This window comes from Dysidea avara, chromosome 4 (genome assembly GCF_963678975.1).
Source record: "Dysidea avara chromosome 4, odDysAvar1.4, whole genome shotgun sequence".
Lineage (NCBI taxonomy): Eukaryota > Metazoa > Porifera > Demospongiae > Dictyoceratida > Dysideidae > Dysidea > Dysidea avara.
Window position 1 is genome coordinate 45,045,633 of NC_089275.1, and position 25,229 is coordinate 45,070,861.

At 36.8% G+C, this 25,229-nt stretch overlaps 3 protein-coding genes and 1 long non-coding RNA gene across 8 annotated transcripts in view; 2 read left to right on the forward strand and 2 right to left on the reverse strand.

Annotated features, from left to right (window-relative positions):
- Window positions 1–246: 246 nt before the first annotated feature.
- LOC136252381 (uncharacterized) lies at window positions 247–15,517 on the reverse strand. 3 transcript variants are annotated; one of them, XM_066044808.1, is made up of 14 exons: window positions 9,667–9,911; window positions 9,454–9,538; window positions 7,511–8,320; window positions 4,008–4,072; window positions 3,607–3,779; window positions 3,400–3,512; window positions 3,175–3,321; window positions 2,571–2,704; window positions 2,250–2,517; window positions 1,836–2,033; window positions 1,610–1,767; window positions 1,460–1,569; window positions 672–1,067; window positions 247–609 (listed from the first exon to the last, which is right to left on the reverse strand). In XM_066044808.1, the coding sequence occupies exons 3-14, from the start codon at window positions 8,307–8,309 to the stop codon at window positions 486–488; spliced, it is 2,685 nt and encodes an 894-aa protein (XP_065900880.1). In that variant the 5' UTR covers window positions 8,310–8,320; window positions 9,454–9,538; window positions 9,667–9,911; the 3' UTR covers window positions 247–485. The 3 variants fall into 3 exon arrangements, 2 of the variants coding, with proteins under 2 accessions (XP_065900880.1, XP_065900881.1); XM_066044809.1 differs by lacking the exons at window positions 9,454–9,538; window positions 9,667–9,911 and adding an exon at window positions 13,807–15,517; XR_010699526.1 differs by lacking the exons at window positions 247–609; window positions 672–1,067; window positions 1,460–1,569; ... (7 more) ...; window positions 4,008–4,072; window positions 7,511–8,320 and adding an exon at window positions 8,526–9,254 and having other exon boundaries at window positions 9,454–9,911.
- On the forward strand, window positions 12,589–16,331 carry LOC136252383 (uncharacterized). The gene is made up of 10 exons (XM_066044811.1): window positions 12,589–12,837; window positions 12,994–13,171; window positions 13,285–13,713; window positions 13,822–13,951; window positions 14,015–14,130; window positions 14,818–14,874; window positions 15,328–15,369; window positions 15,748–15,771; window positions 15,817–16,054; window positions 16,114–16,331. Exons 3-10 carry the CDS (start codon window positions 13,480–13,482, stop codon window positions 16,227–16,229), a joined length of 957 nt encoding a protein of 318 aa, XP_065900883.1. The 5' UTR covers window positions 12,589–12,837; window positions 12,994–13,171; window positions 13,285–13,479; the 3' UTR covers window positions 16,230–16,331.
- On the reverse strand, window positions 15,637–21,207 carry LOC136252385 (uncharacterized). 2 transcript variants are annotated; one of them, XR_010699532.1, is made up of 3 exons: window positions 20,867–21,200; window positions 18,723–18,761; window positions 15,637–16,723 (listed from the first exon to the last, which is right to left on the reverse strand). It is a non-coding gene; the product is annotated as an uncharacterized lncRNA (long non-coding RNA). The 2 variants fall into 2 exon arrangements; XR_010699531.1 differs by having other exon boundaries at window positions 15,637–18,761; window positions 20,867–21,207.
- A 124-nt stretch (window positions 21,208–21,331) lies between these two features.
- Window positions 21,332–25,229, forward strand: part of LOC136252382 (sialate:O-sulfotransferase 1-like) — a 33,511-nt gene continuing 29,613 nt past the window's right edge. The window contains exons 1-2 of one of the 2 annotated variants that reach the window (XR_010699527.1): window positions 21,332–22,405; window positions 23,411–23,833. Coding sequence is in view for 1 of the 2 variants with exons in the window: in XM_066044810.1 (XP_065900882.1) it covers window positions 21,400–22,405 (1,006 nt within the window). In the remaining variant the exon portion in view is untranslated. The remainder of the gene's footprint in view (window positions 22,406–23,410; window positions 23,834–25,229) is intronic. The other variant, XM_066044810.1, reaches the window with a different exon arrangement.

A 25,229-nucleotide genomic window follows, 5' to 3' on the forward strand; every position in this document is an offset into this window, starting at 1 on the left:
GCAGGGTGAAGCACATGGCATCAAGAGTCAGGATAGAGGGTGCACTGATGCATGAATTATGTTATGATAGATGGTGGATTCCCACATACCTGTGGGAAGTTATGAGGGTTATGAACACCCTTAGAGAAGTGCATGGTACCTGTGATCTCAATAATATGCACGTACTGACTACACATACTGCTTCAGCTACCTTAGTTTAATTACATGTATTATTCAATAGTATGTAATTTCAATTCTGTAAAGCAATTATTAAATTAAACATGATAAATTGAAGAATGAACACACTCAGGGCTCAAGTTTTACTATAAACTGAAAGAGTTTTACTTGTTTCTAACATTGAAATAAGATTACATAGTAGCTAGCTACAATACAAATGACATACGTAGTTACGTGCGTAGACTGCAAGCATGTATAGATAGCTAGGATTATAATACATACATATGTATACATGCATGTTTGCTGCTATGAATGGCGTATGGTTACATTCAGTCTGTCTCCAACACATTTGGGAAGTCACTGACAAATACCAGTCCAAGTTGCGAAGTCAAATCTATACCAACACATTTTTCCATAACAGTGTCGCACAAAATTATTTCTTGTTGAGAAAAACTGCAAGGAAAACAGATGGAATAATTATACTGAACAGAACATACATGATAGGTGTTCCATACCTTGGCTCACATGCAACAAAATGATTTTGTAGTTGAGCATTTGTCACTACATCATTACATGGTTGACTGGATGCAAGTGTGAATTTAGTTACCAGACAAAATTGATGTTGAGGTTGATCTTTAAAGCAGAATAATTTCTGACACATTCCCCTCTGAAGTTTCCCATTACTATCAGTGTAAGATAAAAAAGAATTGTTTCGTTTAGTAGTTCTTGATTTTGCCATAGCTGAAATAACACTGTTATTATGTAAACACAAGTGAGGATAGAAAGCAAGATTAGAGTTGTTGTCAAATGTCACATTGATCTTCTGCATTAAAGTAATAGCATTCCTTGAAAGATTGTCATCATATGGCTTCCCTGTCAGCAAGCTTTCCTTGCCAAAATTGTGCCCTTTCCTATTACAAAATACACTATTATGTAACCAACAAGCTATTAAGGCGATTAAGTTTGGGCATATGTATGCATGTCAGAATTGAAGTTTCTATTAAGAAAGCACTTCACATTTGTTGATAAGATATATAAAATTATGCTAATACCTTAATCAGTACTGAAAGCAACCAGGCGTACTTATATGCATATCAATGCTATTGAAAACTGAGATACATAGAGATTATGTCATATGTACATGTGCATGCACATCAGTTTTAGCTTAGAGTATATGTATGCAATATCAATACACGTAGCAACGTAAAACCAACTTCTTGATAGCTACTCAATCCAGAATGCCTATATACTATACTGTACACGCATGCATAATCTGACACTTTTACTGTAGTTATACTTATACCTTCTTGAATGATTCATCTTTTTAAACAGGAACTCTTGCTGGCTACCTGGTTGAAGGGCTTCTTTTGCATAACCAGGAAGTTTATGGTGTTCACTGATATGTCTGACAACCTCAATTATATATACTAGCTGTGGCATGAAGTTAATTAACCTGTTTTTCAACAGCTTGTGATCCATGAAATAGCTTCAGCAGTTCTCCATTTGCACTCTCAAAAGGAAAACAGCTATTTGCCCATAAAGGTCCTAAGTTTTTTACAACATTTGGAAGATGGAGTAAATTGTGTATATTAATCGTCATGTGACGTTCTCCTAGAGATTAGGTCATAATTAAAAATCAATAAGTTACTAATGTATATGTACACACATACAGTACATACCATACAGAGCAGCGAATAAAAAACAGTAGTGCTTTAACAGCTCAAAGCTTTGTTGGATGTCTCTTTCAGAAATACGGTGCTGCAACAGAAGATAGGATGCTTCCACTAGCAACAGATGGTGCTGGTAATAATCCTCAGGGAGTATACCATATAATACAGCAGGAGAATAGTGCAGTAACCATGCTCGTAGCTCATGAGCTATAAACACAGGAAGTAAAAACTTAATAAGTATGTGTATATATGGATGTTCACATTAATGTCTGGCTGCACAATATGTGCTACTGTACACCAACACAAATTTGGTCAACACTAGCTCAAGTTACATCATTATTAGTGTTTATCTGACTTGTATACCCCATCCATGTGCACTAATAAATGCATTACATAGTTATACTAACAGCTTAGTCTCATTACCTTTCCAAAATTTTAACGTCAGTTCAATGCTTCGTGGAGTCCGTTGGATTTCATTTGGTGGTTTGATGGTGCACAGTCGGTCATCCAGAATACTAATTTGATTTCCAATATACCACAATTCTTGATGGTTACTACTTGGTATCCATAATCGAAGCAGAAGGCGAGTGACTCCTAACAAAATGCAGTGCATGTAATCGATGCTCATACCTGCAATAAAATTGTACTCTGGAATGCAACAGAGCCATGATGGTCCTTTAAATCCATAAATCTATGATAATTAAGTTTCAATATGTTACTGAATATTTGTGTGGTTAAGCTTACTGTAGAATTAGATGAAGAAGCTTCTTCCATTTGCTGTACAGTTTGTGTAAGCTTTCTCTTTGGCCCTGTTGGGTTTTCTTGTATGTATTTGTATACATGAGTAAAGCTCCGTTCTGCTATATGATAAGTTTCACCTAAATCAGAATAAATTTGTTATGTGGTTAATAACATTAATTAATACCACACCACAGCTATTAGCTTGCCTGATTATACAAAATATATGTGGTACTTCTAGGTTATTGTTCAACTGAACTGTGTGACCAAGGAAGCTATGTATATTATACTTAATGGTTTGTGCACCATAAACTATCATAGGGTGAGGAATACTCACCAACTCTTAGATAGTTGCTTGATTACCATATTAATTAACTGGAAGTTTAAAATTTTATTTGGCAAGTGTAGCCACAAGCTAGAGTATAGTACATCAATACCACAGTTTGCCATGGTAGCTGCACCATTTCATGGCAGTTTTATACGATATAGTACATACATACGTGCGTATATCCTACACCTCCACTTACAGGAGGGAGTTGAAAATGCTGATACAGGTTTAAAAATAGAAAATCAAGAAAATTACAGCAGTAGGCTATTGTGTAAAACATACCAGGTTGCAAGCAAAAGCAACAACTGTAAAATCCATTAAAATTGATCATGTTTAAAATCATAGCTCTTGCTGGCAAATCACAAGTGGTGCATAGCAAGACAGCACGGCACAGAACAGTCGATGTGTCTGGAAGTGTTACTGTTACACCTATAATACACATAGATATGTAATTAAACAGAATATAAGTGAGTAAAATGATTAAGTCAATCATGCAGCATAACCTACCCTCATCATACAGCTGCTTCAGTATGTTGGCTAGTGGTTCCATAAAAAGACCCATATCAGGTTTTGCTGTTCCATACCAAAGACCAGCTAAAATAAGATTTTCTTTTGCAATTCTGCATATGAAGAAAAACTTATAATAATTGTATACATACATATGTGCATCTCATTAAATATCTATATACGTACATAGAATGTTTTAACAATTACCTCATGTTAAATGGCAGCTCATTGATTATTAAGTAGATAGGCCAAAAAGAATAGTTTGATGACCTAAACACTGGTATGCCATCTGTGTTCAGAATCAAGGAAATGTTGTTCCTGTTGTTTAGAATTCCAGAAGTAAAATGGTATTGATAAAGCTTCCCACTGTATACATCAGTGTAATACAGGCCTGCCAACTCTCACGGGTTTACCGTGAGTCTCACGGTTTCACTACCCTGCTCAAGGGCAGCAGATCGAATCTCACGGTTTTTGAGAAAAGTCGAGACCTTTTTTTTTTTTTTTGGTCTCAGCATAGCATCTACCAGTTTTTTTTACTACACACTGCAATACTACAATAAAGGTACAGAAATCTCAAGATTTTTTTACTTTCCAGGTTGGCAGGCCTGGTAATATCCATCCAGATGATTTCTTAAGTGGTATCGCTCATGAATTGTGTGATATGTTTTATCACCTGCAAATTAATGTAGTACATGCGTACATAAATGCACCTACATTGAAAATAATTTTCTCCTAAACTAATTAAACTAAGTACACAGGTTACCATATATGCAGTTCAGCTTTAGCCATTATTGATGGGTGGGGTCTATTCGCCGGAACGGAACGGAACGGAACGGAACGGAATGATGGACTAAACTGCGGAACGGAATGCTTTCTCAGATTGAAGCTTGCAGCTTACCATTGCTGTACAAGTTATCAGTGGCACTTCCAGCAGGTAATCAAACGTACCCCAAGAAAGATAAAACGAATTTAAGGATCGATTGTGGGTTCTTGTTGGTTGTCATTAGTAACGAAGTACTAATTGTGGGAATGGCTGACTCAGCGTGTTCATCTTCGGATATATCAAGTAGGGAACTTAATGCATGACTTGTTTTTACTAGTATGTGAGTTATTTTTACTAACTTGACTTTAGAATGTACAGTCTGAGGCCCAGCCTTTCTAATCGGCATAAATCAGTATGTGTATAGCTACACTACAAAGGAAACAAGTATGGTGACAAGCTGAATCAACTCAGTCTAAGCAGAATCTAAAGGAATTTTGTGCAGTGTGTGAGGAGCAAACATTCAGATACCTCAAGGAGGCTATATTGTGTGAACATCAATGATTCATTAACAGAGTAGTGGACTATTGTCAGATATCTCAGCCTGAGTGCTGAGTTGAATTCTGGATGGGGTCTATTTTACAGAATGGAATGCTTTCTGAATCAACTTGCAGCTTGGCTAGCTGCTATCATTGCTGAAATTGCATTTTATCAGTGGAACCTCCAGGAAAATGGAATAGGATAATTATAAAACATTAATTAAGTGATTGTTTACTGAGGTAATCATGACTTTATTCAGTCTAATAAACAGAATATATGGTTGATTGAGTGAGGTATCACTTTCAGAATGTTCAGACAACCAGTGATGAGATGCATGGATTCATCGAATTTTTGTTGTGGTTGGAGACATTAAATATCCAAAAGCAAACTGACTGTATAATATTAATTCACTTTCTTTATATTTTCTCAATTTTGAGCCTGTATACAAATAATTGAATTTTCCTTGTCAATAGAAATCCTAGAATAAGATGGGAGAGAAACTTATCTTTGTTTACCTATACTGTACAACCAAGAGTTCGTAATACTGATTTGTATGGGGGAGAGTGTCTAACTCTCAGTATGGCCTGTACAAACACCCTGTGTAAAGTTCACCTTTCATCAAATCACCTTTACTGGGGGGTAGAAAACTGTTGATTTGTGTTGCTGAAGAAGGTAAAGCCTTTGTTCTGAAATAAGGCCGAGGTGTTAGGGTGTTTGGTGAATGCATTCAAGTTAGACACTCTCCACCTTATTATGAACTCTTGGTACAACTTCAAAGGAAAATGAAGAAAACATACAGATGAATCAATAAAATCACTACAGTAAGGTGAATTACAGACTAGTGAGATCTTGGTTAATTAATGACAGTGGTTGGAGATTAAGTGTGGTAGCTTCTTGTTCTTGAATATGTTGCAAAGTGGAAGTACAAATCAAAATGGGATATCAATTTCATTATGAAAAATTTGTATGCATAAATAATCTAGCATTACTATTTCATTTGTCCTCCACTTAAACATGCTACAACAGTACTAGTGTCAGTACATTGGCAGTGAGTCTACCTTGAAATTTCAACTCTAGAGTAGATCCAACACAGGACAGCCCGCACTGTAACAAATACATGTGATCCCATTGTAATTTCATGGACCTGGGAATCACTTGAAAATAGACGAACAAATTTAACCTGTTTTGTTTGAAGTGAAGCATGTGAAATGTTACACTTAAGAAATCCTAGGATTCTTAGATGGTATGTAATTAATGTGTGTTCCATTTCAGGTCTGACTAGATACATTGAAATTACACACACATCCTGGTCCAAATCACGTTTGCCTGGTGGCTACGGGCATGGTTTCACATGCGGCTTATAATAGAGATTTGGCTGATCTTGGAGTTTTGGCATTTAGCCTGATTCAAGGCTAGCAGTCAGACACATCCTTGAATTGTGCAACAGATAAAATCAGCTCACTATTGAATACGGCATTAGTCCACTGCACCAGCTGTTAATATATAAATAACTCCATGCATAGAGAGATAACCATCATTAACAATTGTGATGAAAAGATGTACAACAAAACAAATAGGCATGTGAAACCTCGGACAGCATGCGAACACAAAAAGTAGAGGACTACACTGTGGGCATGGCAAGGCAAAAACAACAACAAAAAAGACTAATTACTGTAATTACAAAAATAGAACTGTCTAATTTGTGCACCACTCTGTACAGTTTCGTGCTAGAAAAATTCTCTGAGAAGCAGAGATACTGGCAGAGGCAGCAGCATCTAACCATTCCTTAATAATGTGCTTCGAAATCCTTATATCAGCTTGAACAAAGTTTAACAAACTAGATAAATTCTTGATGGAAGACACTTGAAAATGACCAAGTACCGTGATTTCAATGGTGTCATAATAGTTAGCAATATTTAGGCGATCAAATTCAGCCAACAGCTGCAGATACTCAGTTTTGCTCTGCTTCCTATTGCGAGCAGACTGGATGTGATGGATGGAGTCCAGAGGGCATGTTAGTTCCAACAGAGTGATGGAAGAACTCTGGGAATTATATATTACAATGTCTGGATGGTAGGATGTAATCACTTCAGTGATGTTTGCAGAATATACCCTCCTTGCGGTCTGCCAAAATATTTGCTCCTCACACGCTGCACAAAATTCTTCAAGTTTTAATTCAGCTGGCTCTTTCCTGTTACCAGTATCTTCCTGCTTGCTTTATTTATACACTGACTTATGACTTGAAAGACCGGCCCAGACTGTTTTCTAAAGTCTAAATAAGAAAAACAGCTCACATAAAGTTCCCTTCCGTATGGATGAACATCACTGATACAGCTCATCCCACAATAATACTTCGTTGCTAATGACAACCAACAAAAACCCACAATCGATCCGTTGATTCTTTTTGTCTTATGTTTAATCACCCACTGGAGATGCCACTGCTAACTTATAAGGGAAGTTTCAGCAATGGTAAGTTGCAAGCTTCAATTTGAGAAAGCGTTCCGTTCCGTGGTTTAGTCCATCATTCCGTTCCGTTCCGTTCCGTTCCGTTCCGTTCCGTTCCGTTCCGTAGAATAGTCCCCACCTTATTGATGCAGTTACTTTATTCTATTAGTAACTAAAGGTTAGATAATTAAATTCATATATAGTGAAGGTTTGAGGTACTTTTACTTTATAGTGTAGCCATAGAAGTAACTGATCCACCTTACCAACAATAGTATATTCACATTCTTGTTGTCAGGTGTTCACATGTTTGGCAATAATATGTAGCCAATATGACTCAGCCAAACATATATGCAAAAGATAACTTACGACTGAGAATACTTTTTAGCTGCAATCCCACTGGTAGTTCAATAAAAGATGACAAAGACTTGGCTTCTGCAAAATTGTAGCAACAATCTTGATTGCTGCACACCTCACAATTTTCTGGAACTTCTGTCAAGCATGCATTACAATAGAAATGGTATTGCACTGGATACTGCAAATCTTGAAATCGCTTTTTAAAATGAAAAAGAGTTGAAGGTATATTATTGGGTGACGGGCAGTGTAGCTTTACAACCTGAAGCAAATCAGCCAAAGCTTCCATGGTTAGATTGTGTTTCATTGCATATTTCATTATAACCACATTGCTGGCTGCTGTTGTGATCAATGAGTCTTTGTACAAAATTTCAGCATGAGCTCCTGACTCATTGATAGAAGGTTCACTATTAGCCGAGCTATTAATGGCTTCACCATCATTTGTGTCATCTTCCTCAAGCTCTAGCTCAGGTTCTGGTACAATTGCCATTAATTCTAGGAATTCAAGGGACTGAGGATGACTGGTAGTTGTCAACTGAAACTCATCATTAGTGATATCAAAACTCGTACCCCTATATGGATCTAAGCTGGAATCATTTGGTAGAGATGTCACAATATTTTGTGATTCTAGCATTACTTCTTCCTCGCTTTCATCACCACAATCAGGAATATTGGGAATTGCTTCTGCAGAATGTTGAAATAGTGAACTTGTATCCTCCTTTAGCTTTTTAGCCCTGTGCCTTGTTGAACGACAGGCAGCAGTTTTTGAAAGTGGATCAGCAAATGAAAAACGTTCATTGTATGAAGACTTCATTATAGGCTGCTCTGTGTACACAAATGTATACATATCAAATGCTACTTAGTTATGCAGTTTTTCATGGCCATATCTCTATTTCAGTGAGTATAGGAGCTAATACTAAAGCAATTATATCACTGTGAAATATGTATAGCTATCATGTATGCAATGTGTAGGTGGAAGTGTTCTATACCATATGCGTATTTTGTACCGTACGCGTATGGTATGTACCATACGCGTATGGTACATACCATACGCGTACGGTACGATTTTCCGTACCATACGCGTATGGTATAGACATACGCGTATGGTACGTACCATATGCGTATTATGCCTTTTCTCAGCCTTGCCATCACCTAGCTACGATGGGCTGTCTTTACAAGCATTTCTAGCTGAGCAAACTTAGAACACAACACAATAATCTGCTTACTACTGAGCTGTAACTATAAATTTATTCATCAGCACACATGCACACATGCATTTTATCCTTGCCATGCATGCCCATGCATTTCCCACTATAGTCCTATACTAATGTACCTAAATCTTATGTACATGATCTCACTTTGTCTGCAGAACTTTACATAAATGGCACTGTGCATGTATGCTACTTTATACAGTAGCTATCAGAAGCATGCAGATGGTATATTTATACTCAATTATAAGTGTGGATAACTGATAATTTACAACAGAATTGGGTAAATAAGCAAGGAGAGCAATTACAACATGCATGGTAGCTAGTAAGTTCTAACTAAATTATACATATATGCATATACTGCTTGTGCAAAGCTAATAACTGGAAAAATGAACTTCGTAAGTGTCATCAGTTGTGCAACATGGCTCCTCACTGTATTTGCATTTTTATATACTATGTACACTCTTCTTTTGAAGATCCAATTTCTTGTTTACGTACTTTTCTTGTTTATACATATATACTGTGTAAATAGTATATTCATCACACTGGACCTACAGCACAAATTAATGTGGATGTTGTTAACTTTAAAAAGTACATTCAGATAAGAGTAGCTAAACACATTGTCTTCCCATCCACAAGCATGACAGTAAGTAGCGAGTAGCTATACAACGCACTTAACAATAATAAAACAATGCTACTTAATATACATTCAGTACTGAACTATACATTAGAACTCATATATAAACTCACCATAAAATCTCTGCCATGTTATATTTTCCTACTTCATCTCAGCAGGCAATGCACATGCCTCATTCAATAGCAAAGATTCAGCGAACTACAGTTTTAAAAAAATTATTGCACAATTAATTACTATGCACATCAGTCTTAGAGTATAGCATGTCTAATATTGCTATAAGCTACAGCCATGCAGATTTACATTAATTTGCAAACTAAAAACATTACTTTCTCTACAGTTATATCTCTTTGCTACCTCCCTCAATGTTATTGTATCAGCATTCTCCAGGTCTTCCTCTGTTTGAGCAATCATTATACATTGTACTTCTCAAGCTCATCTGATTAAAATTGTCTGTTCAACACACCTTTAGTGCCACCAGGCATAAATATCCATTTTTAAGTGGAAGCTAGTGTACTAACAAATTAAGGTAAACAATAGATTATATGTAGCAACAATAGAATAAAATATTTAATGAAATAATATATATATATGCCTGAAAAAATTGGCTCCATTTGCCAATGGATGCAAATTATTTAATATGGTTGCTATGTTGTAACCAATCAGAATGCAGTATATGGATAATTATATCAAAATCTTATGTTTATATTTAGCTACAATGCTACCTCTACTGGCTTAGCGTTTATATCACTATGCATTCCAGTTATATTCATTGAAAAATCGTGAATATCAATATGCTGGCACAATTCTACAGTCTAAAAGAAATCGATGTCTTTTGTCCAAAATAATGCTTTAGAAGATCAAACTTCAAATTTCAGTTTCTGAGTAAGACAAGGAGCATACTGCTCTTGTTTTATGTTGAAGGGATAATTGGGCACCTTTAAACCCAAACACATTTTACAAAGTTCATATATACAAGTATAGAAAAACCCCTAGTAGAGTTTTGGGTAATATCGCTCTATATAGCTTTTAATTATTGTACTAATCTTTGACTATCTTCAGGAGTATTTGTAAACGCATAAATATTATGTGTGGGTATTGTTCTAATTGTAGGGAAGTGTAGGCAGACCATTTATAGGCAAAACAGACTATTGTATATAATATTATTAATCAATAACTGAAAGTACACAATAACAACTCTTACAACTACAGTATACAACAATATTAATGTTACAGGTATGCATAAATTACATTGTATTACATCATGTCACATCATTACATTACATCATTAACTCTATTATAGATATGAAGGAGGAGTAGCATTTGTAATAATGGCCTAGTTTTTGAATTTTCATTGTATCAACAATGGATCATGAATCCAATAAGAAGCAATATATGTATAGCAATTGCAGCTACAATGTACTGCGTGGAAGAAGAAACAAAAATTAAAATTTACCATACGTTGTCAGTGTGTGCAGTTGCTATGCAACAGCTAGATAATTTGTGACTGGATTTGCAAAAAGGTACCTTTTTCACAGACAAAATTTGACCCATGCATATTTTGAAATTCGGGGTTTCATAAGTTTTTGAACATATACCTTATAATTGCCTGCATGCAACTATCCATGAGTGCATGTACAGTAGCTACTAGTATCTATCTGCATTTTGATACTAAGAGCAAGTTTATCAGTGTAAGGAGTCAAGTGTTACATCATTTTGTTTGCTGGTATGTAAAATGTGTGGAAAAGGTACCTTTTCACAAATCTGGTCATTTTAACTCAACTATTCTAAAGAATGCATACAGTATACCAGCTTGTGTACTTTCAAATCAATTACACTGTGGATAAATGAAGTCATTTATTATAAAAATGCAAGATGGAAATCCATGACAAATAAGGCGGACGAGGCAATAAATCAGTATGTGCAAAAGTCAGAAGACATCAAGAAAATAATCCACAGGTGCTTACATAAACCATCATAATTATATGGGTGATGGCTCTATTGCATGTATTTTGTGGAACTGTCAGATACTTTGATGAAATGAAATGTTAAACAGACAACGAGATACATTGTTATAGATCATACACCAATGACTATGTATAAATCAAGACATATTATATTTAATCCCCTTCCTTTGATTTATACTTTTCAGACTTATACTATATGCAGCTAGGTGTTATCATGTTTTTCGTAAAGCTTCCAACCCAGCTGATTGACCTTTATTAGTTTTGACAATGTAGAATTCCATCAGATCCTACCAGATCAGCAGGACTTAACACAATTCAAGACTGGATCTGCCAACAGTGTGATGAATTCATGATTGTTTTTATCATATACTGTATTGTCCTAAATCAAGATGTCAGTTTCATCACTTATATATATATATAGTCATGCGAGATATCATGTTATTCTTTTATTTTAAGGAGTGCTTTATTTTAAATAGGTTTGCATCATGCAGTAAAGTAAATTATATCTTAATCACATGCAGTAAAGCTAAATTGATCTTAGCTCTAGAGAATAGAATAGCTATAATCAGATCAACTTACCCTGCCATTCACTAGAATTGACACATATAAATTCAGCTCCTTTCCTTCCACTGCTATATGGAACAACTTGCAACCAGAGACTTTTGAAGCTTCATCTATCACCGTGTTTAACAACCTTCTTATAAATTAACTATAAAATCGTAATTAGTTAGCTGTAGCTATATATTTGATTTGTATATTGCATTTATACTCGCTATGCGAGGTCTTGCAATTATATAATAGTAATAAAATATATGATTGCTCTATTGAGTATCTCGATCTTCACTGAACAGAAAGACTAGCTCCTCCCCCCTCCCTCTTCCCCGAACAGAAATGAAAGCAGAGTGCCATCAGGCGTAGTCAATAGGTACGGCAGTGTAAAAACCTTCTGCTTAATATTATACGCATACCAGGTTAGCTATACTCAGATGGTACGATTTTCCGTACCATACGCGTATGGTTGTACCGTACGCGTATACGCATATGGTATGTACCATACGCGTACGGTACAAAATACGCATATGGTACAGAACAGGAGCACTCTTGGGGAAGGGTGTAATTGACTGCTGGAACAGTTTACCTGAGATCACCAAGAGGAAGTTGTCTCTGCTATTAATTTTATTAATAATGATACACGGAAAATGGCTAGCTAATTACGTAACAATCGTGATACTATTATTACACAAGCAAGCCACGAAGTTAACTGATTTTTGATTTTTGGCGGCAAAGTTTAAAGATTTCATTTTCATTGACAGTTTGTTGTAGAAAGTTGACTACGTACCTTATAGCTAGCTAGTCTTATGGCTAAACGTGGAAACAGCCAGTTTGCTATTGTTCTGTGGATTGATGATGGGCAGGTTGGAGTGATGCCGATCTCCGCAACTGTGAAGGGCTATCAACCTGATGTTGGAGCTACTGTCAAGATGAGATGGAGGGGGAAGACTCCGTACGACGTGGAAATCCTAAAAATATCAGGTATATAGTTAAGGAATTACAATTGCTATAGCTACAGTATAGCTAGTTACAATATAGCCAGATACGTAGACTGATGCTTGTCGGCAATGCTCCATGCCCACAGCTACATATAGATTAGCCTGTACAATTATATGTTTTTCGGCGATATACTTATAGAGGATCGGCCTAACTTGAACAAGCTCTGTGATGAGATGGTTAAAGGAAACATCACTGTTGAGGATATTCTAAGTGGCTGTGATTTTGCTGAATCAACAACAACTGAACCAGATACCACCTCGCCAATGCTAACTATAGGGAACCCCAGTCCTATACAGCAAAGCCGAACATTGAATCTGTAAGGCCGTACGTATACGTATAGTGTAATCATAGCATAGCATAGGCCATGCATATATAGACTATAGTAGCTATAGCTATACACACTCAGGTTCTCGATGTATTTTAATGTAGCTACCACTGGAAAAGCCATCCAAGCCAAAGAAGAGCCTCACAGTACACAAGCAAAAAGCACAGCAGCAAGCCAAAGTAAAGAAATCGAAGAACGCTGCTACAGTAACGAATTCGAAGCAGAAAGTGAAGCCCATCAGTGACAAGAAGAAAAGTGCTCTCGCCAAAGTAGCTGCAGCTAAAGAACGAGCTAGCAATATGTTTGCTTTTATACAACTACCACAGCGACCAAAGCTACCAAGCATCACCAGTAGTGACGAAGAAGATGAGGCCACCCATGGCCATGTACCTGTAGAGAGTCGTTCTACCGAAAAATTATATTCTTCTCTTCCGCGAAGAAAATCGAGTGTTGATGTCGTATTAAGTGGCAGTGATGACAGTGATAGTCATGAGGCTTATTTAAGTCCTCCTTCAACAAAGAAAACTAAAATTGTAAGCAGCCAGCCACCCTATAGGCCCTGTCGTGTAAATTGCTGTACCTAGCTAGCTATAGCTACGCACGTATACAGGTATAGCTATACATACATGTTACGTATGTAGGAAAATCCGAGGAACTCGCTGAGGAGACAACACCCTGCACCTGCAACGGATAATCAAGCACTGTTAGATGTATTGAAGAACCAACAGTCGATGATCAAGTCTTTACAACAGCAGATCAAGCTAATCACATGTAAGTAAAACAAATACCGTGCTAAATTTAAGTAACTATACTTGTTTACTATAATGTAATTAGCAAACGCCACAATGGTTTCAACGGGTTCTCCTACATGCCAAAGTCCAAGGGAGACCATTGCTAATCTCACAGATTCTGACTTAGATTCTGGGAACAGCAGTTTTGCTGGATCACATGTACGTATGCAATATATAACTATAGTCTATATAGATAATAATTTTAGTTATGTTGCCTGCAGCATGTGCTGAAGTGTATATTGGTGCATATGTATCATGGCCCCTTTATTTAAAGGCATGTGGAATTTAATTAAGGATTGGTGCAGTACATATTTTCTAAACCACACATTGGTTCCCATACAAATTCATATAACTTTTAAAGAGTCTTGCAGGTGCACAGTCCTTTGGATTGAAATGAAATTTGGTTTACCATCTAGCTATAGAACTACAAATTGGCACAAACAGGGTGAAAAGTGTCCCAAAATGCTAAGCAGTGTTTATTGATCATTTCACTGAGTGCACCCATACAACTTATGAGCAATTAGGCTTTGATTGACCTTGTCAGTTATCCCTAAACCAGAACTCCATAGACTTGTGGCAAAGCATAGGCCAAATAATAAAGAAAGCAATCCATGTATCTACCTAAATACAAGGCAATAACATTCCATGGCTTCTGGTAAAGTGGTCTATACACTAACAGCTGCTGCATATATAAATGTATTGGTATATACAGTAGGCAACTAGCAAAAATATTTCCTTTTAGCGAAAATATTTCCTTTTGCTACATAATTGCATTGTAAGAATTTAAGTATACCTAGAGCCAAATTGTGTATGTGGTTTGTTGCATAATATGCTCACTGCCAATAGATTACTGGTGATGATGATGTATCAGATTTTTATAGAACTAGCACACCCACCAATAAGGTACCACAAACCTTGTTTAATTTGTACATATTGTTTTGAGTATTTTTTACACGGAAAGCTGTAGATCATTCAACAAATGCAAATATTCATATGGAAAACTTATGTACAGTATATGTGTACACTACAGATTCAAGTCAACGTCGCACTCGCGAGTACTCGCATAACCTCATGTCGAGTGAACAAAGTTTGCTACGAATACAACGAGTATATACACTCTAGTCTCATGTGGCCAGACCTCTTTATCCTGCCCACATACACAAAACGATAAAAAGCGGTCTGGCCACACGAGACTATACTTGAGCACTAGTACTCGAGTGCCCTCTAGCGAGCTGAACTGCATGGCGGACTCGCGAGCAAATGCGATGTTGACTTAAATCTGTACTGTAGCTATAGTAAACTAGGTAGCCTACACAATTGTGTATCCCTTACTGCATATGGCTAAATCATATGCAGGTAATGAAAAGAACAAGTGAGCACAGCTTATCAACACCGAAGGTATGTCAACTCTGTGGTTACCATATAGAAGGAAACTTTAGTGATTTTGTACAAATTTGCCATTACCACCAATTAATTCGTAGTACCTGAGATTATCATTTGTATAGCTGAAGGTTGAGCTAGTTGTTCGCTAAAATATACTCCCATCAAAGTTTCCCTCTATAATATATATATATATATATATATATATATATATGTATAATATATACATGAAGTACTCATAGCCATCATTACATAATAATTTTCATCATTTTCAAATTACTAATATAAACAAACATGTTGTTGATTAAGATATATGTACACCTGCATGTCTACACATCATAGTATGTACACCTGCATATACATTAATGTATTAACTTATACTATTGAACAATACAGGAAGTTCAGGATGAAACAGTAAAGGTACGTATTTAAAATGTACAACAACGACTATATATGGTTTGGTAGATGAAACCAGCGATGGTAGAGTTGGTGAAGGGGTATGGAGTCATGCTCACTAGACGACAACTGGATGAAGTGTGTGCTGCATCAACTGCCGGCCCTACGAAGATGATGCGGGCCTTGCTCAGTGTTTTCTTTAAGGAAGAAGTACTGGCTCGCTCCAGCTGTTACGGAACCACCAAAGCTGGAGCAAATAACAAAGGCAATCAGCCTCTTGATGGGGATATTGTTGCAGCCTGCATAAGTAAGTAAAAATTCATGTCATGATTATACATGCAATATTATTCTTTGTTTATATTATAGAATTTGTTCAGGACAAGTACACAAATACCGAAAGAGCAGTTGGTAAAGCGGTATTGGTGGAGACCATTAATGATAAATGTGCACAAGTGCGCAGAAAACTCAAAAACAAAATCTAAAGACATGTCCCACAGTGATGTACTGTAACAGTATTTGCATTTTATATTGTATGTAGTTGTATATATGTTTTCTTTTGATTATACATTAAACACATGACGTTATGTGCAAACATGCATATAGCTGCATACGTGCATGTATGCATGTGCATGGCAGTTATCTAGCTATATAGTATGTACAATTCATGGACAACCATGCATGTAACAAACCTGTAACAATCCAAAAGGCATTACAATTCCACTGGTTTTACAAGGCTGTAACATAAATGTTACAACCATGTTGACACCTTGTCACATGCTTCTTACATGCTTGTAAGTGGGCTGTATATATAATGTTACAATGCTGCCACAACCTTGTTACATGCATGTTACACAAGGCTGTGACAACTATGTAACAACCCTGAAATTTCTGTATGGGCAGCATCACCAAAGGTTCTTCACTATAAAACGGGCAGTGCTGAATGAGCACACCTGCATTCACATAGACTTCTCACCTCCTGGAATATAAATGCTAATGATAAATACAAAAAAACAATAGTGATTACTAGTGTACATAATACAAGCAGTACTGAGGAGTCCTCAGAGAAGTTGGGTCCTTAGTGGGGACCAACTTTTCTTGGAAAATATACCTCACAATATGTATTGGTACCTCCAAATCACATGCCAGCATCCAAGACTTGCATGGCCAGACCACATACTCTCCATCACAATGCTTCACATGATGCCTAGCATTTAGTGCCTACTCTGAAAGACTGGTTAGCACAGGCCTGATGAATGCTGATTTTCACACTTCCAGCCACATAGTGACCTTTATAAAAACTAAACATTTTGCCTTCATGCAGAAGAAGCATACAAGCCTAACTGCTTGTATAGCCAGTAGTGATTGCTTCTTGGAAAAATGGTTTGTCTCCAGTTAGGTAATATAATAGTGCATTCATGGGGTAACCAATGAGCAGCCAGTCCAAGATGCTTTTAATCATAGACATTATGTGAAGTGATGATATAGAAGTGGTCTGACCATGCAAGAGGAAACGCCGTGACTTGAACGTGTAAACACAGGGAAGTAAATAAAATTCCAAGAATTGTTGGATCCCGCAGGTCCTTGGTCCCAGGGTTCAGCACATAATACACACCTCAGGTAGGGATAGTGCTGGTTTGTGATTAGTATCATCCATTACTGCTTATGTTAATATAACTGAAAGTAGTTACGTATAAAAATAACAATATTAATTTTACACCAAAGTATATCTCCATGTACTGTATGACCACAAATCAATGTACAATTTTCTGTAAAACTTTTAATGCATTACATTTTCTAAAGAGCCAGCACAGGCCCCTCATTTATTCTACAGTGTTATTGTTTTCTTCCTTTATTTTAAAGCCTAGTTGGTGCCCACCCCACTTTAGTTATCATTATACAGAGGTCGGTAACACTTTATAAGCCCTACTCAAAACTATTTTGTTAATTGCATAGTGTATCTGGAATTTTACCACATAAGCCACCTCAATAGTCAATACAACACTAGCTAGCAGGGGTTTGTTGTATTCAGATTGCGCTTTGTGTCAGCATTAAGTGATTTACTGTATTTTGTTTTGTTAAAACACTTATAGTTAGTTTTCCAAAAAAAAATCTATAAAATAGTGTTTCACTCGTAACATTGTAACACTAACTAGGTATACACTTTAAACAAGTGATCACACTTCACATCATCCACTCATTTTAGTTTGTCCCAGAAAACAACTATTTGTATTTTAACGGTCCTTAAATTGTTTCCTTCCTCTTTTGATCATACTACTGACAATTTTTGTAAAAAAAGCACTGGATAGACAGTTGCTGGCACTGAAGTTACTTTTGTTAAAATTGTCTACAACTACAAACCTATATAGGCAATGCAAATAACCATCACTTAAATCAAGCTCCCTACTAGGGACGCCCAATTCAGTTCCATGTAACTTAGAGTAGATGGGTATTCCTTGTTACGGAATATGTGTAATTTAGAGCATGGCCCTCTTAATATGCACAACACATACTCCATTATTTTGAGAGCAAGAAATTCTTTATCATTCTATGCTGGGAAGATTTTTAATGTTCATAGTGAAAATAAGTTTAACTGTTAACCATTACAAAGTGTCCAGAATATGCAGGTGTCCTTATTTTCAAGTATCCTGATTAACAAATTCCATGGTACATGCATACCATATTTTTCGTATAAAAGCCACATGCAAATAAACTCTTGTCTTGATTATAAGCCAGGGAGTTTCCAGTACACTTTGAAAATAAATACCGGGGCCTGCCTGATTCATTTACAGGTTGTGTCAATACTGCTAGGAAGGAAATACAAAACCGGGCTTTTTATACAAAGAAATATGTACTGTACGGTAGTAATGACATTTAGAATGGTTGGATCATTCAACACCTACAACTTTTTTACATTATTATGTTCATGACTGCATATAGTTTATAGTAAAATCACAAACAAAATAATACACACTTACATCAAACTGGTGAATTCTGTGACATCTTGTTTTAATACTCTGCAAAATAAAACAATCAGTATAAGGCACAACACAATAGGGAGGATACAAGTAATTTTTCTACCAAACAAATGCCAGGTATCAAATGGATACCAGTCATAATTTCTAAACATTCTGTGCAACAGTGCTATTAAATGATCATGACGAAGTGAAGAGCATTGTATAGAGCTCGTGGAAAGCATCAAGAAGAGTACAACGCAAGCCGTGAAATTCAATCATCTGGGATACTGATCACGTTTCTACCAACTTTCAGGTTGATTGCAAAAATATAGTAAGAACAGATACATGATCAAACACATGACCCATGATACGAGTATCTTGGACTATATGGCAAGGATTGTAGTTAACAGTTTGCCAGCAAAACGTGATGTATAATTATACTGATTGTTATATATGATAGGCAGAACACAAATTTTCATCAGAAAATTTAAAATCTTCAAGTGAAATGTGCACGTGATTTTGTTTTTACATTTCGCAAGCAACCGGTAAATGCCTGTGGAACTCATAACCCCAACACCACTAAGTGACACTAGCTTCCCCAAGTCCCAGTTATACAGTCATACTTAGGTAGGTCTCTTGCTCAGGAAACTGCAACTTACAGTTGGAGGAGGGGGCATCGAACCTGGAACCAAGCCAATGTTCTAACCAGCCGGGTTGGCTATGTCGCTTCACCTATATGGTATAGGCAACAGCACAAAGCAGGCATTTGTACTAATCAAAGTTCAAATCCCAACGTTGTCCCATGTGCAGATAACCAGTAAGGCCACTCCAAGTCATACCTTAGTTTCTGGTCACTCCCTAACCAACAAAAGGATGCGGGCGGGCGGATGATCAGGACTTCAGGACTATCATAGACTCTTACATATACACCAGTAATACTGTAATGTTATTAATTTTGCTCAATTTACCCATTTCATATTGAGTTTACAACCAAGCTTAACCAACATTCTTATAGCATAAGTAGTTAATTATGCTTCTGCAAAATGCACCAGGAAAATTGTTGATGGCTAGCTACACTGCTGAGCACAACAATGTGTAGCTAACACTAAGGAAAGGTCTGCTCATGTAGCTACTTTTGCTTTACAAATGAAATGTTTCATTAGCTATGTCAGGAAATTATTATTTATTAGCTAGCTAATAATAATCCAAAGCTATATTAACACATCATCAGAAACTCTTTCAAATGTGAAGTCTTAGCCAACTATATATATGCATGCGTTTCCAGCCTTCTATACAGTAAACCTTGAGTAAAGTAGCTGTCAAAGTTTTGAGTAGAGTTGTTGAGTGCTCCAGGCTAGTGTTTTTCAGTGATCATGTGGGAAAGCTAAGTTAATGTTTTAACTAAGGGATGTTAAGCACTTGCTAATTTAGGACCATACTTGCAATTATGTAATCATGGAAAAGTTGAAGTTTGAGCTCACCAAATGTTACCGGATTTCTAGTCAGTATATCAGTGCATGATCAGTGATAAGGAAGTCCAAGTTTAGATCCACTAGAAGAGATACTAGACTAATCATTAGAGAACTACATCTGAATTGTTAGGAAAGTTTAAAGCTATGGTAGCTATATCTGATCATTAGGCTAGTGATCAATGCTACATACATACTGTACTGAAGTTACTTACTGGCAACAGAAGCATTACTAATAGCTAGCTATATAGCTAATCAAGGACAAGTCAAAAACGTTATAGTAGTATCTGTCTATTCTAGTATTAGAGTTAAGGGTAGTGTGACTGCTCTATCAGAATCCCTGACTGCTCTATTAGAGTATCTCGATCTTTTGCAGTGTTTAAAAATCACTGTCTTTGGTCACGTACACTTAAGCGCTTGTAATATTAATAATAGTCCTCATAAACTGGGGTTCCAGTTTTCCATGCGGGCGGGTGACCAGAAACTAAGGTTTGACTTGGTGTGGCCTAATGTTACAGTTTATGAATGCATGGCATTGGTTGGTAAGCTTGGTTGATTTGTAACCACCTGATAACAATGCCATACATTATTAGCTCAAGGCTCACTCACTACTCAGTAGAGTCCATGTAATGAAAGTACTACTTGGCATACACAACTATTAAACTACCAGTACACTATACTGACTACTTATAATACCTTCCATGAAGCAGAAGCCAAGATATAGGGGGTAGCTTGAGGTAACCTGTTATACTAGCAGACTAGCGAGATATCCACTCCACTGTAAACAAATCTTTAAATAAAGGTCACTCGATCTGTCATTACGCAGAACTTTGTGCGGTGTTCACGTGACAACCCAGTTTCCTGTATTACGTAATTTTGTGGTTGAGCAAGTCTGTACATAACGAAATTGGTAAAATACTCACGGTGTGGCGCGCCGGCTTCTTGGGCCGTACGACACACTACCGTGCGTCTTGATCAAGACCAGAGGGGTACAGAGGAAGTTTAATACCAGGAGACTATCACTGAGTGGTACCATAGATATATTATCTATAGTGGTACAAAGTTTTTGGAGGACATCGACAGATAAAATGACCACTGATTACGTAATGATAGATGACGTAAGATGGTGATTGCAATCGAGCATGTGGGTGGATGGTTAATTATAGAAAAGTGTCAATATACGACTCGTTTTAATACAGGATATAACTCAGGTAACTGTGGTGAGAGTGATGTTATTGCAATGGTCGACTGTCGGGCTGACGACTGCTGTGATGTATTGTGCTGCGTTGTGTACACTGTCCGTCTGTGTGCTGTGGGCATTTCAATCTAGTGATCATCTGTTGCGTGTTAATCTCGGGTCGGTTTACACATTGCCGAGACGCGCATTTGGAGTCGACAACAAAAGTAGTTTGACAATAAATATTACCAGCTCCAGTGATCCAGGATCAAGTGTTGATAAACCAACTGCAAGTGTTAACGAAGTGGTCACATTCCCGGAATCAACACTTAAGCTAGACAACAAACGTGTTAACTTGACAATGAAAATGACTAGCACCAGTGGGCCACCACCAACCACGGCAACCAGTGTTGATAAATCAATTGCAAGACATGAATTCAATGTGTTTCTGCAAACACTTCAGAGAATGGGGAAACAGAACAATGGCCCTGGCTATGAACGTCGGTATCAAGTATTACGTCAGTTTTCAGCATCTCAAATCAACAACTTTATTACTGATTTTGGAATACCCTACTTGAATTCTTCAACCTTCAATCAGCAGTTTTTGGTTTGTACAGGTCAAGCATTAGCAAAGGCAAAGAAGCCAGTAAACATAACAAATGATGGAAATGTGGTTATGCCTAAACACTTTCAGAAATGTAAGAGTATGAGTTTTCAGAAGAATCGTAAAACTGTTGCCTTGCTCAGCTTCCCTGGATCAGGTAACTCATGGGTGCGACAACTGCTAGAGACCACTACTGGAATTTATACTGGTACATATCAAGATTGTGATGTTAGCTACATTTATAAAGGCATGATAGGAGAAGGAGTTTATACTGATAATGTTATTGCTGTTAAGATACATTTTCCTCACATTGATGGTCAGAAATGGTTTTACAACCATAATATCATTTATGTTGTTAGAAATCCATACGACACAATCCTTGCTGAATGGAATCGATGGAATTCAGCTTTTAAAGATCATGACACAGCACATCTTTCTACAACAGTCGTATTTGGTAAGTAGTACAATCATATGGTACAATGGTACTGTATAGTAGAGATCATTGTCATAGAGTTTGCACTTTACCTTCACACGACAGAATATTTTATTTTAATTATAGCAAAAAACTCGCCTTATAATACTGGTACAATACTGGTACCTTCATGATGTTCCATCAAGTTACACAAAAATGTATTGTATTTTACTGACTGACTTGCTCACTTACTCACTAATACACACACACACACACACACACACACACACACACACACACACACACACACACACACACACACACACACACACACACACACACACACACACAAACACACACACACAGACAAAGCTAAAGCCCAGCCATACGAAGCACAGCTATTGCCGCCCAGCGAACCAGCACTGGGATGCCTATGCACCACTCAGGCATTTAAGCCTTGTGCAGGCAAATCATCCTGGGGCAGTATTGAAAACATGGTTTCATGGTTAAAGCAGGCATCCCACAGAAACTATAAACTTAATTGTATACCATGGTTGCTTATTGAGAATGAACAGTCAATCTCTCAAGTGCTAATACCATATAGAGATATCCACTGTAAGATAGAATATGTGTTTGTACATTTCCACGAAGAAATATTAGAAGGCTACTTGATAGTACTGCTGACACATGAGCTAACACACTGTTACAAGATGGCTCTATACTAGGGCTGAGCAGTATTTTGAAAGTATCAATATCACAATTTTTTGTTATTAACTATTGTGATACTATGCCTGTACATTATTGTCATTAAAAATCCATTTGTTATGCAGTACTAGGCTAAGAATCCTTGTTACCTGGTTACCCCTGCAGAGAGGTGTGAACACTATTACATAACCTCGAAGCACATGTTACAATTACTGTTACTGTAAACAAGGATGATAGTGGCTAGTTTGATGCTACTTCTAACCCTTAAACCCGCATAATCCAGAAAACTGGATTTGATAAAAAAGCGAATTAAAAATGCACTACTTTTGCCAATCTACATAGGTGGTTACAAACAAGGGTATCTCATGAAGCATTCATCTGATCACTTCAAAAAACAGATTTTATTAATTAGCAAAGAGTAAGCTATCTGCCTGTATACAAACTTTCAACAAACAAAGAATTCACCCACTACGTTGCGCTGAATCATTTTGCGTCCTTCTACATTTGTATCATCTTTGTACTCATCTGACAGTGACATTGTCACATGATATCTAAATATCAACTGAATCACCATCATTTGAGGAGTAACATGACACCAAGCAAAAACCGATACGACGAAGTACAGCCAAGTTATGGCCTTTTGTGCATCATTACATGAATAAGGAAGACGGAGGGATAGTTCTTTTACTCTTTCAAAGTGAAGCGAGTATCTCTGGGTTGGATGGACACAACAAAGTATGGGACCATTCAAACCAATAGTTAACGGTAAGTAAGATGGTGTTTGTCGTTTTTAGATAGCTTTAACAGTTTTTGTGTTATAGAGTTTAGTTTTACAAGACATGCATGCAATCCAGTTTACTGGATTATGCATTTTCAGTGCTTGCATTTTATAAAAAACAGCTGCGGGTTTAAGGGTAAGACTTCCTGCAGGAATACTGAACAATACGCTATGTAGCACCAGCTATGATTGACTTATCTGTAAGTATCATGAATAGTGGCTTTAGTATCGATCGTGATACTAAAATGGCAGTATCGCTCAGCCCTACTCTGTACAGTATGTAAGTATAACTGGAAAATAATGGAAGGCTACAGAATAGTGGATCTGACAGTAACCAGATGTGGGCGGGGACAGGAAACAGAGAATTTATTTGGAGTGGCCTAGAGGTTTTAGTATTAGTTCTAGTTAACCAAAACAGCGTAATTACATTTCTTGGATGATAATAGTAGTCATCAAGGCCCAACACTATATTATGTGACTGGATCTGCAATAATATCTTAGGTGTAGTCTATTTTAGGTGTAGTCTATTTTTAGACTTAGATGCATTAGACATAGTGGGATATAATATTAACAAATTATTTTAAAATCTGTAACTTATGAGCACTTGTTTTGTAATGAAGGACATTCTTAATAGCAAAAACCTGGTATTATTGTATTCCCCAAAGGTATTAGTTTTCATGTCAGCGATCTCAAGGACACGGAAGATATGAGCATTAGTTTGCGTCGCGTTAGATGTGTGGTTTACTCTCATATTTTTGTCACAGTTTTTTCCTTCACTCTGGTCATAGGAAGGATCTGTAAGGCATAAATTATTCAGCAATGGATTATGAAATGCAAGTTACATCTCTGCACAAGACTGCATTCATAGGTTATAGCCATTTAATTAAGTGCCTGTAGTTTATTTCCCTGTTATAGTTCTCAAGTGGCTTTTAGGGCTGAAACTTTGATTGACCTTTGGCTGATAAAATGGAATTTGAAAAATGCATCTGAAACATGTGGGTTTTTTGCAGATTGGAGTTAGTGACTTAATTACATCAATGGAATGGTTATTCATTGAGCTTCTTATGGAAGGCTAAATAACCACTATATCAACAGAGGTTAAAGTGTTATAAAGTGATGATCAACAGAGGTTAAAGTGTTATAAAGTGATGAATGATGACTGTTTTCTTTCACAGTGCTACATTCTTTATCACATCTATCATAATTAATTGTTGTTTGAAGTATGTAAACCATGGATAGTAATGCTTTTTATAGATCAACTGACAATGAGTTACGTGTAGGATTGTGCAAACAGATAAGAATACTGTACACGAATCTTGTCTAGATTCAGCTTGCTTGTTTTGATTGTACAAGGTGTGGCATGAAAATTACACACAATCCTTG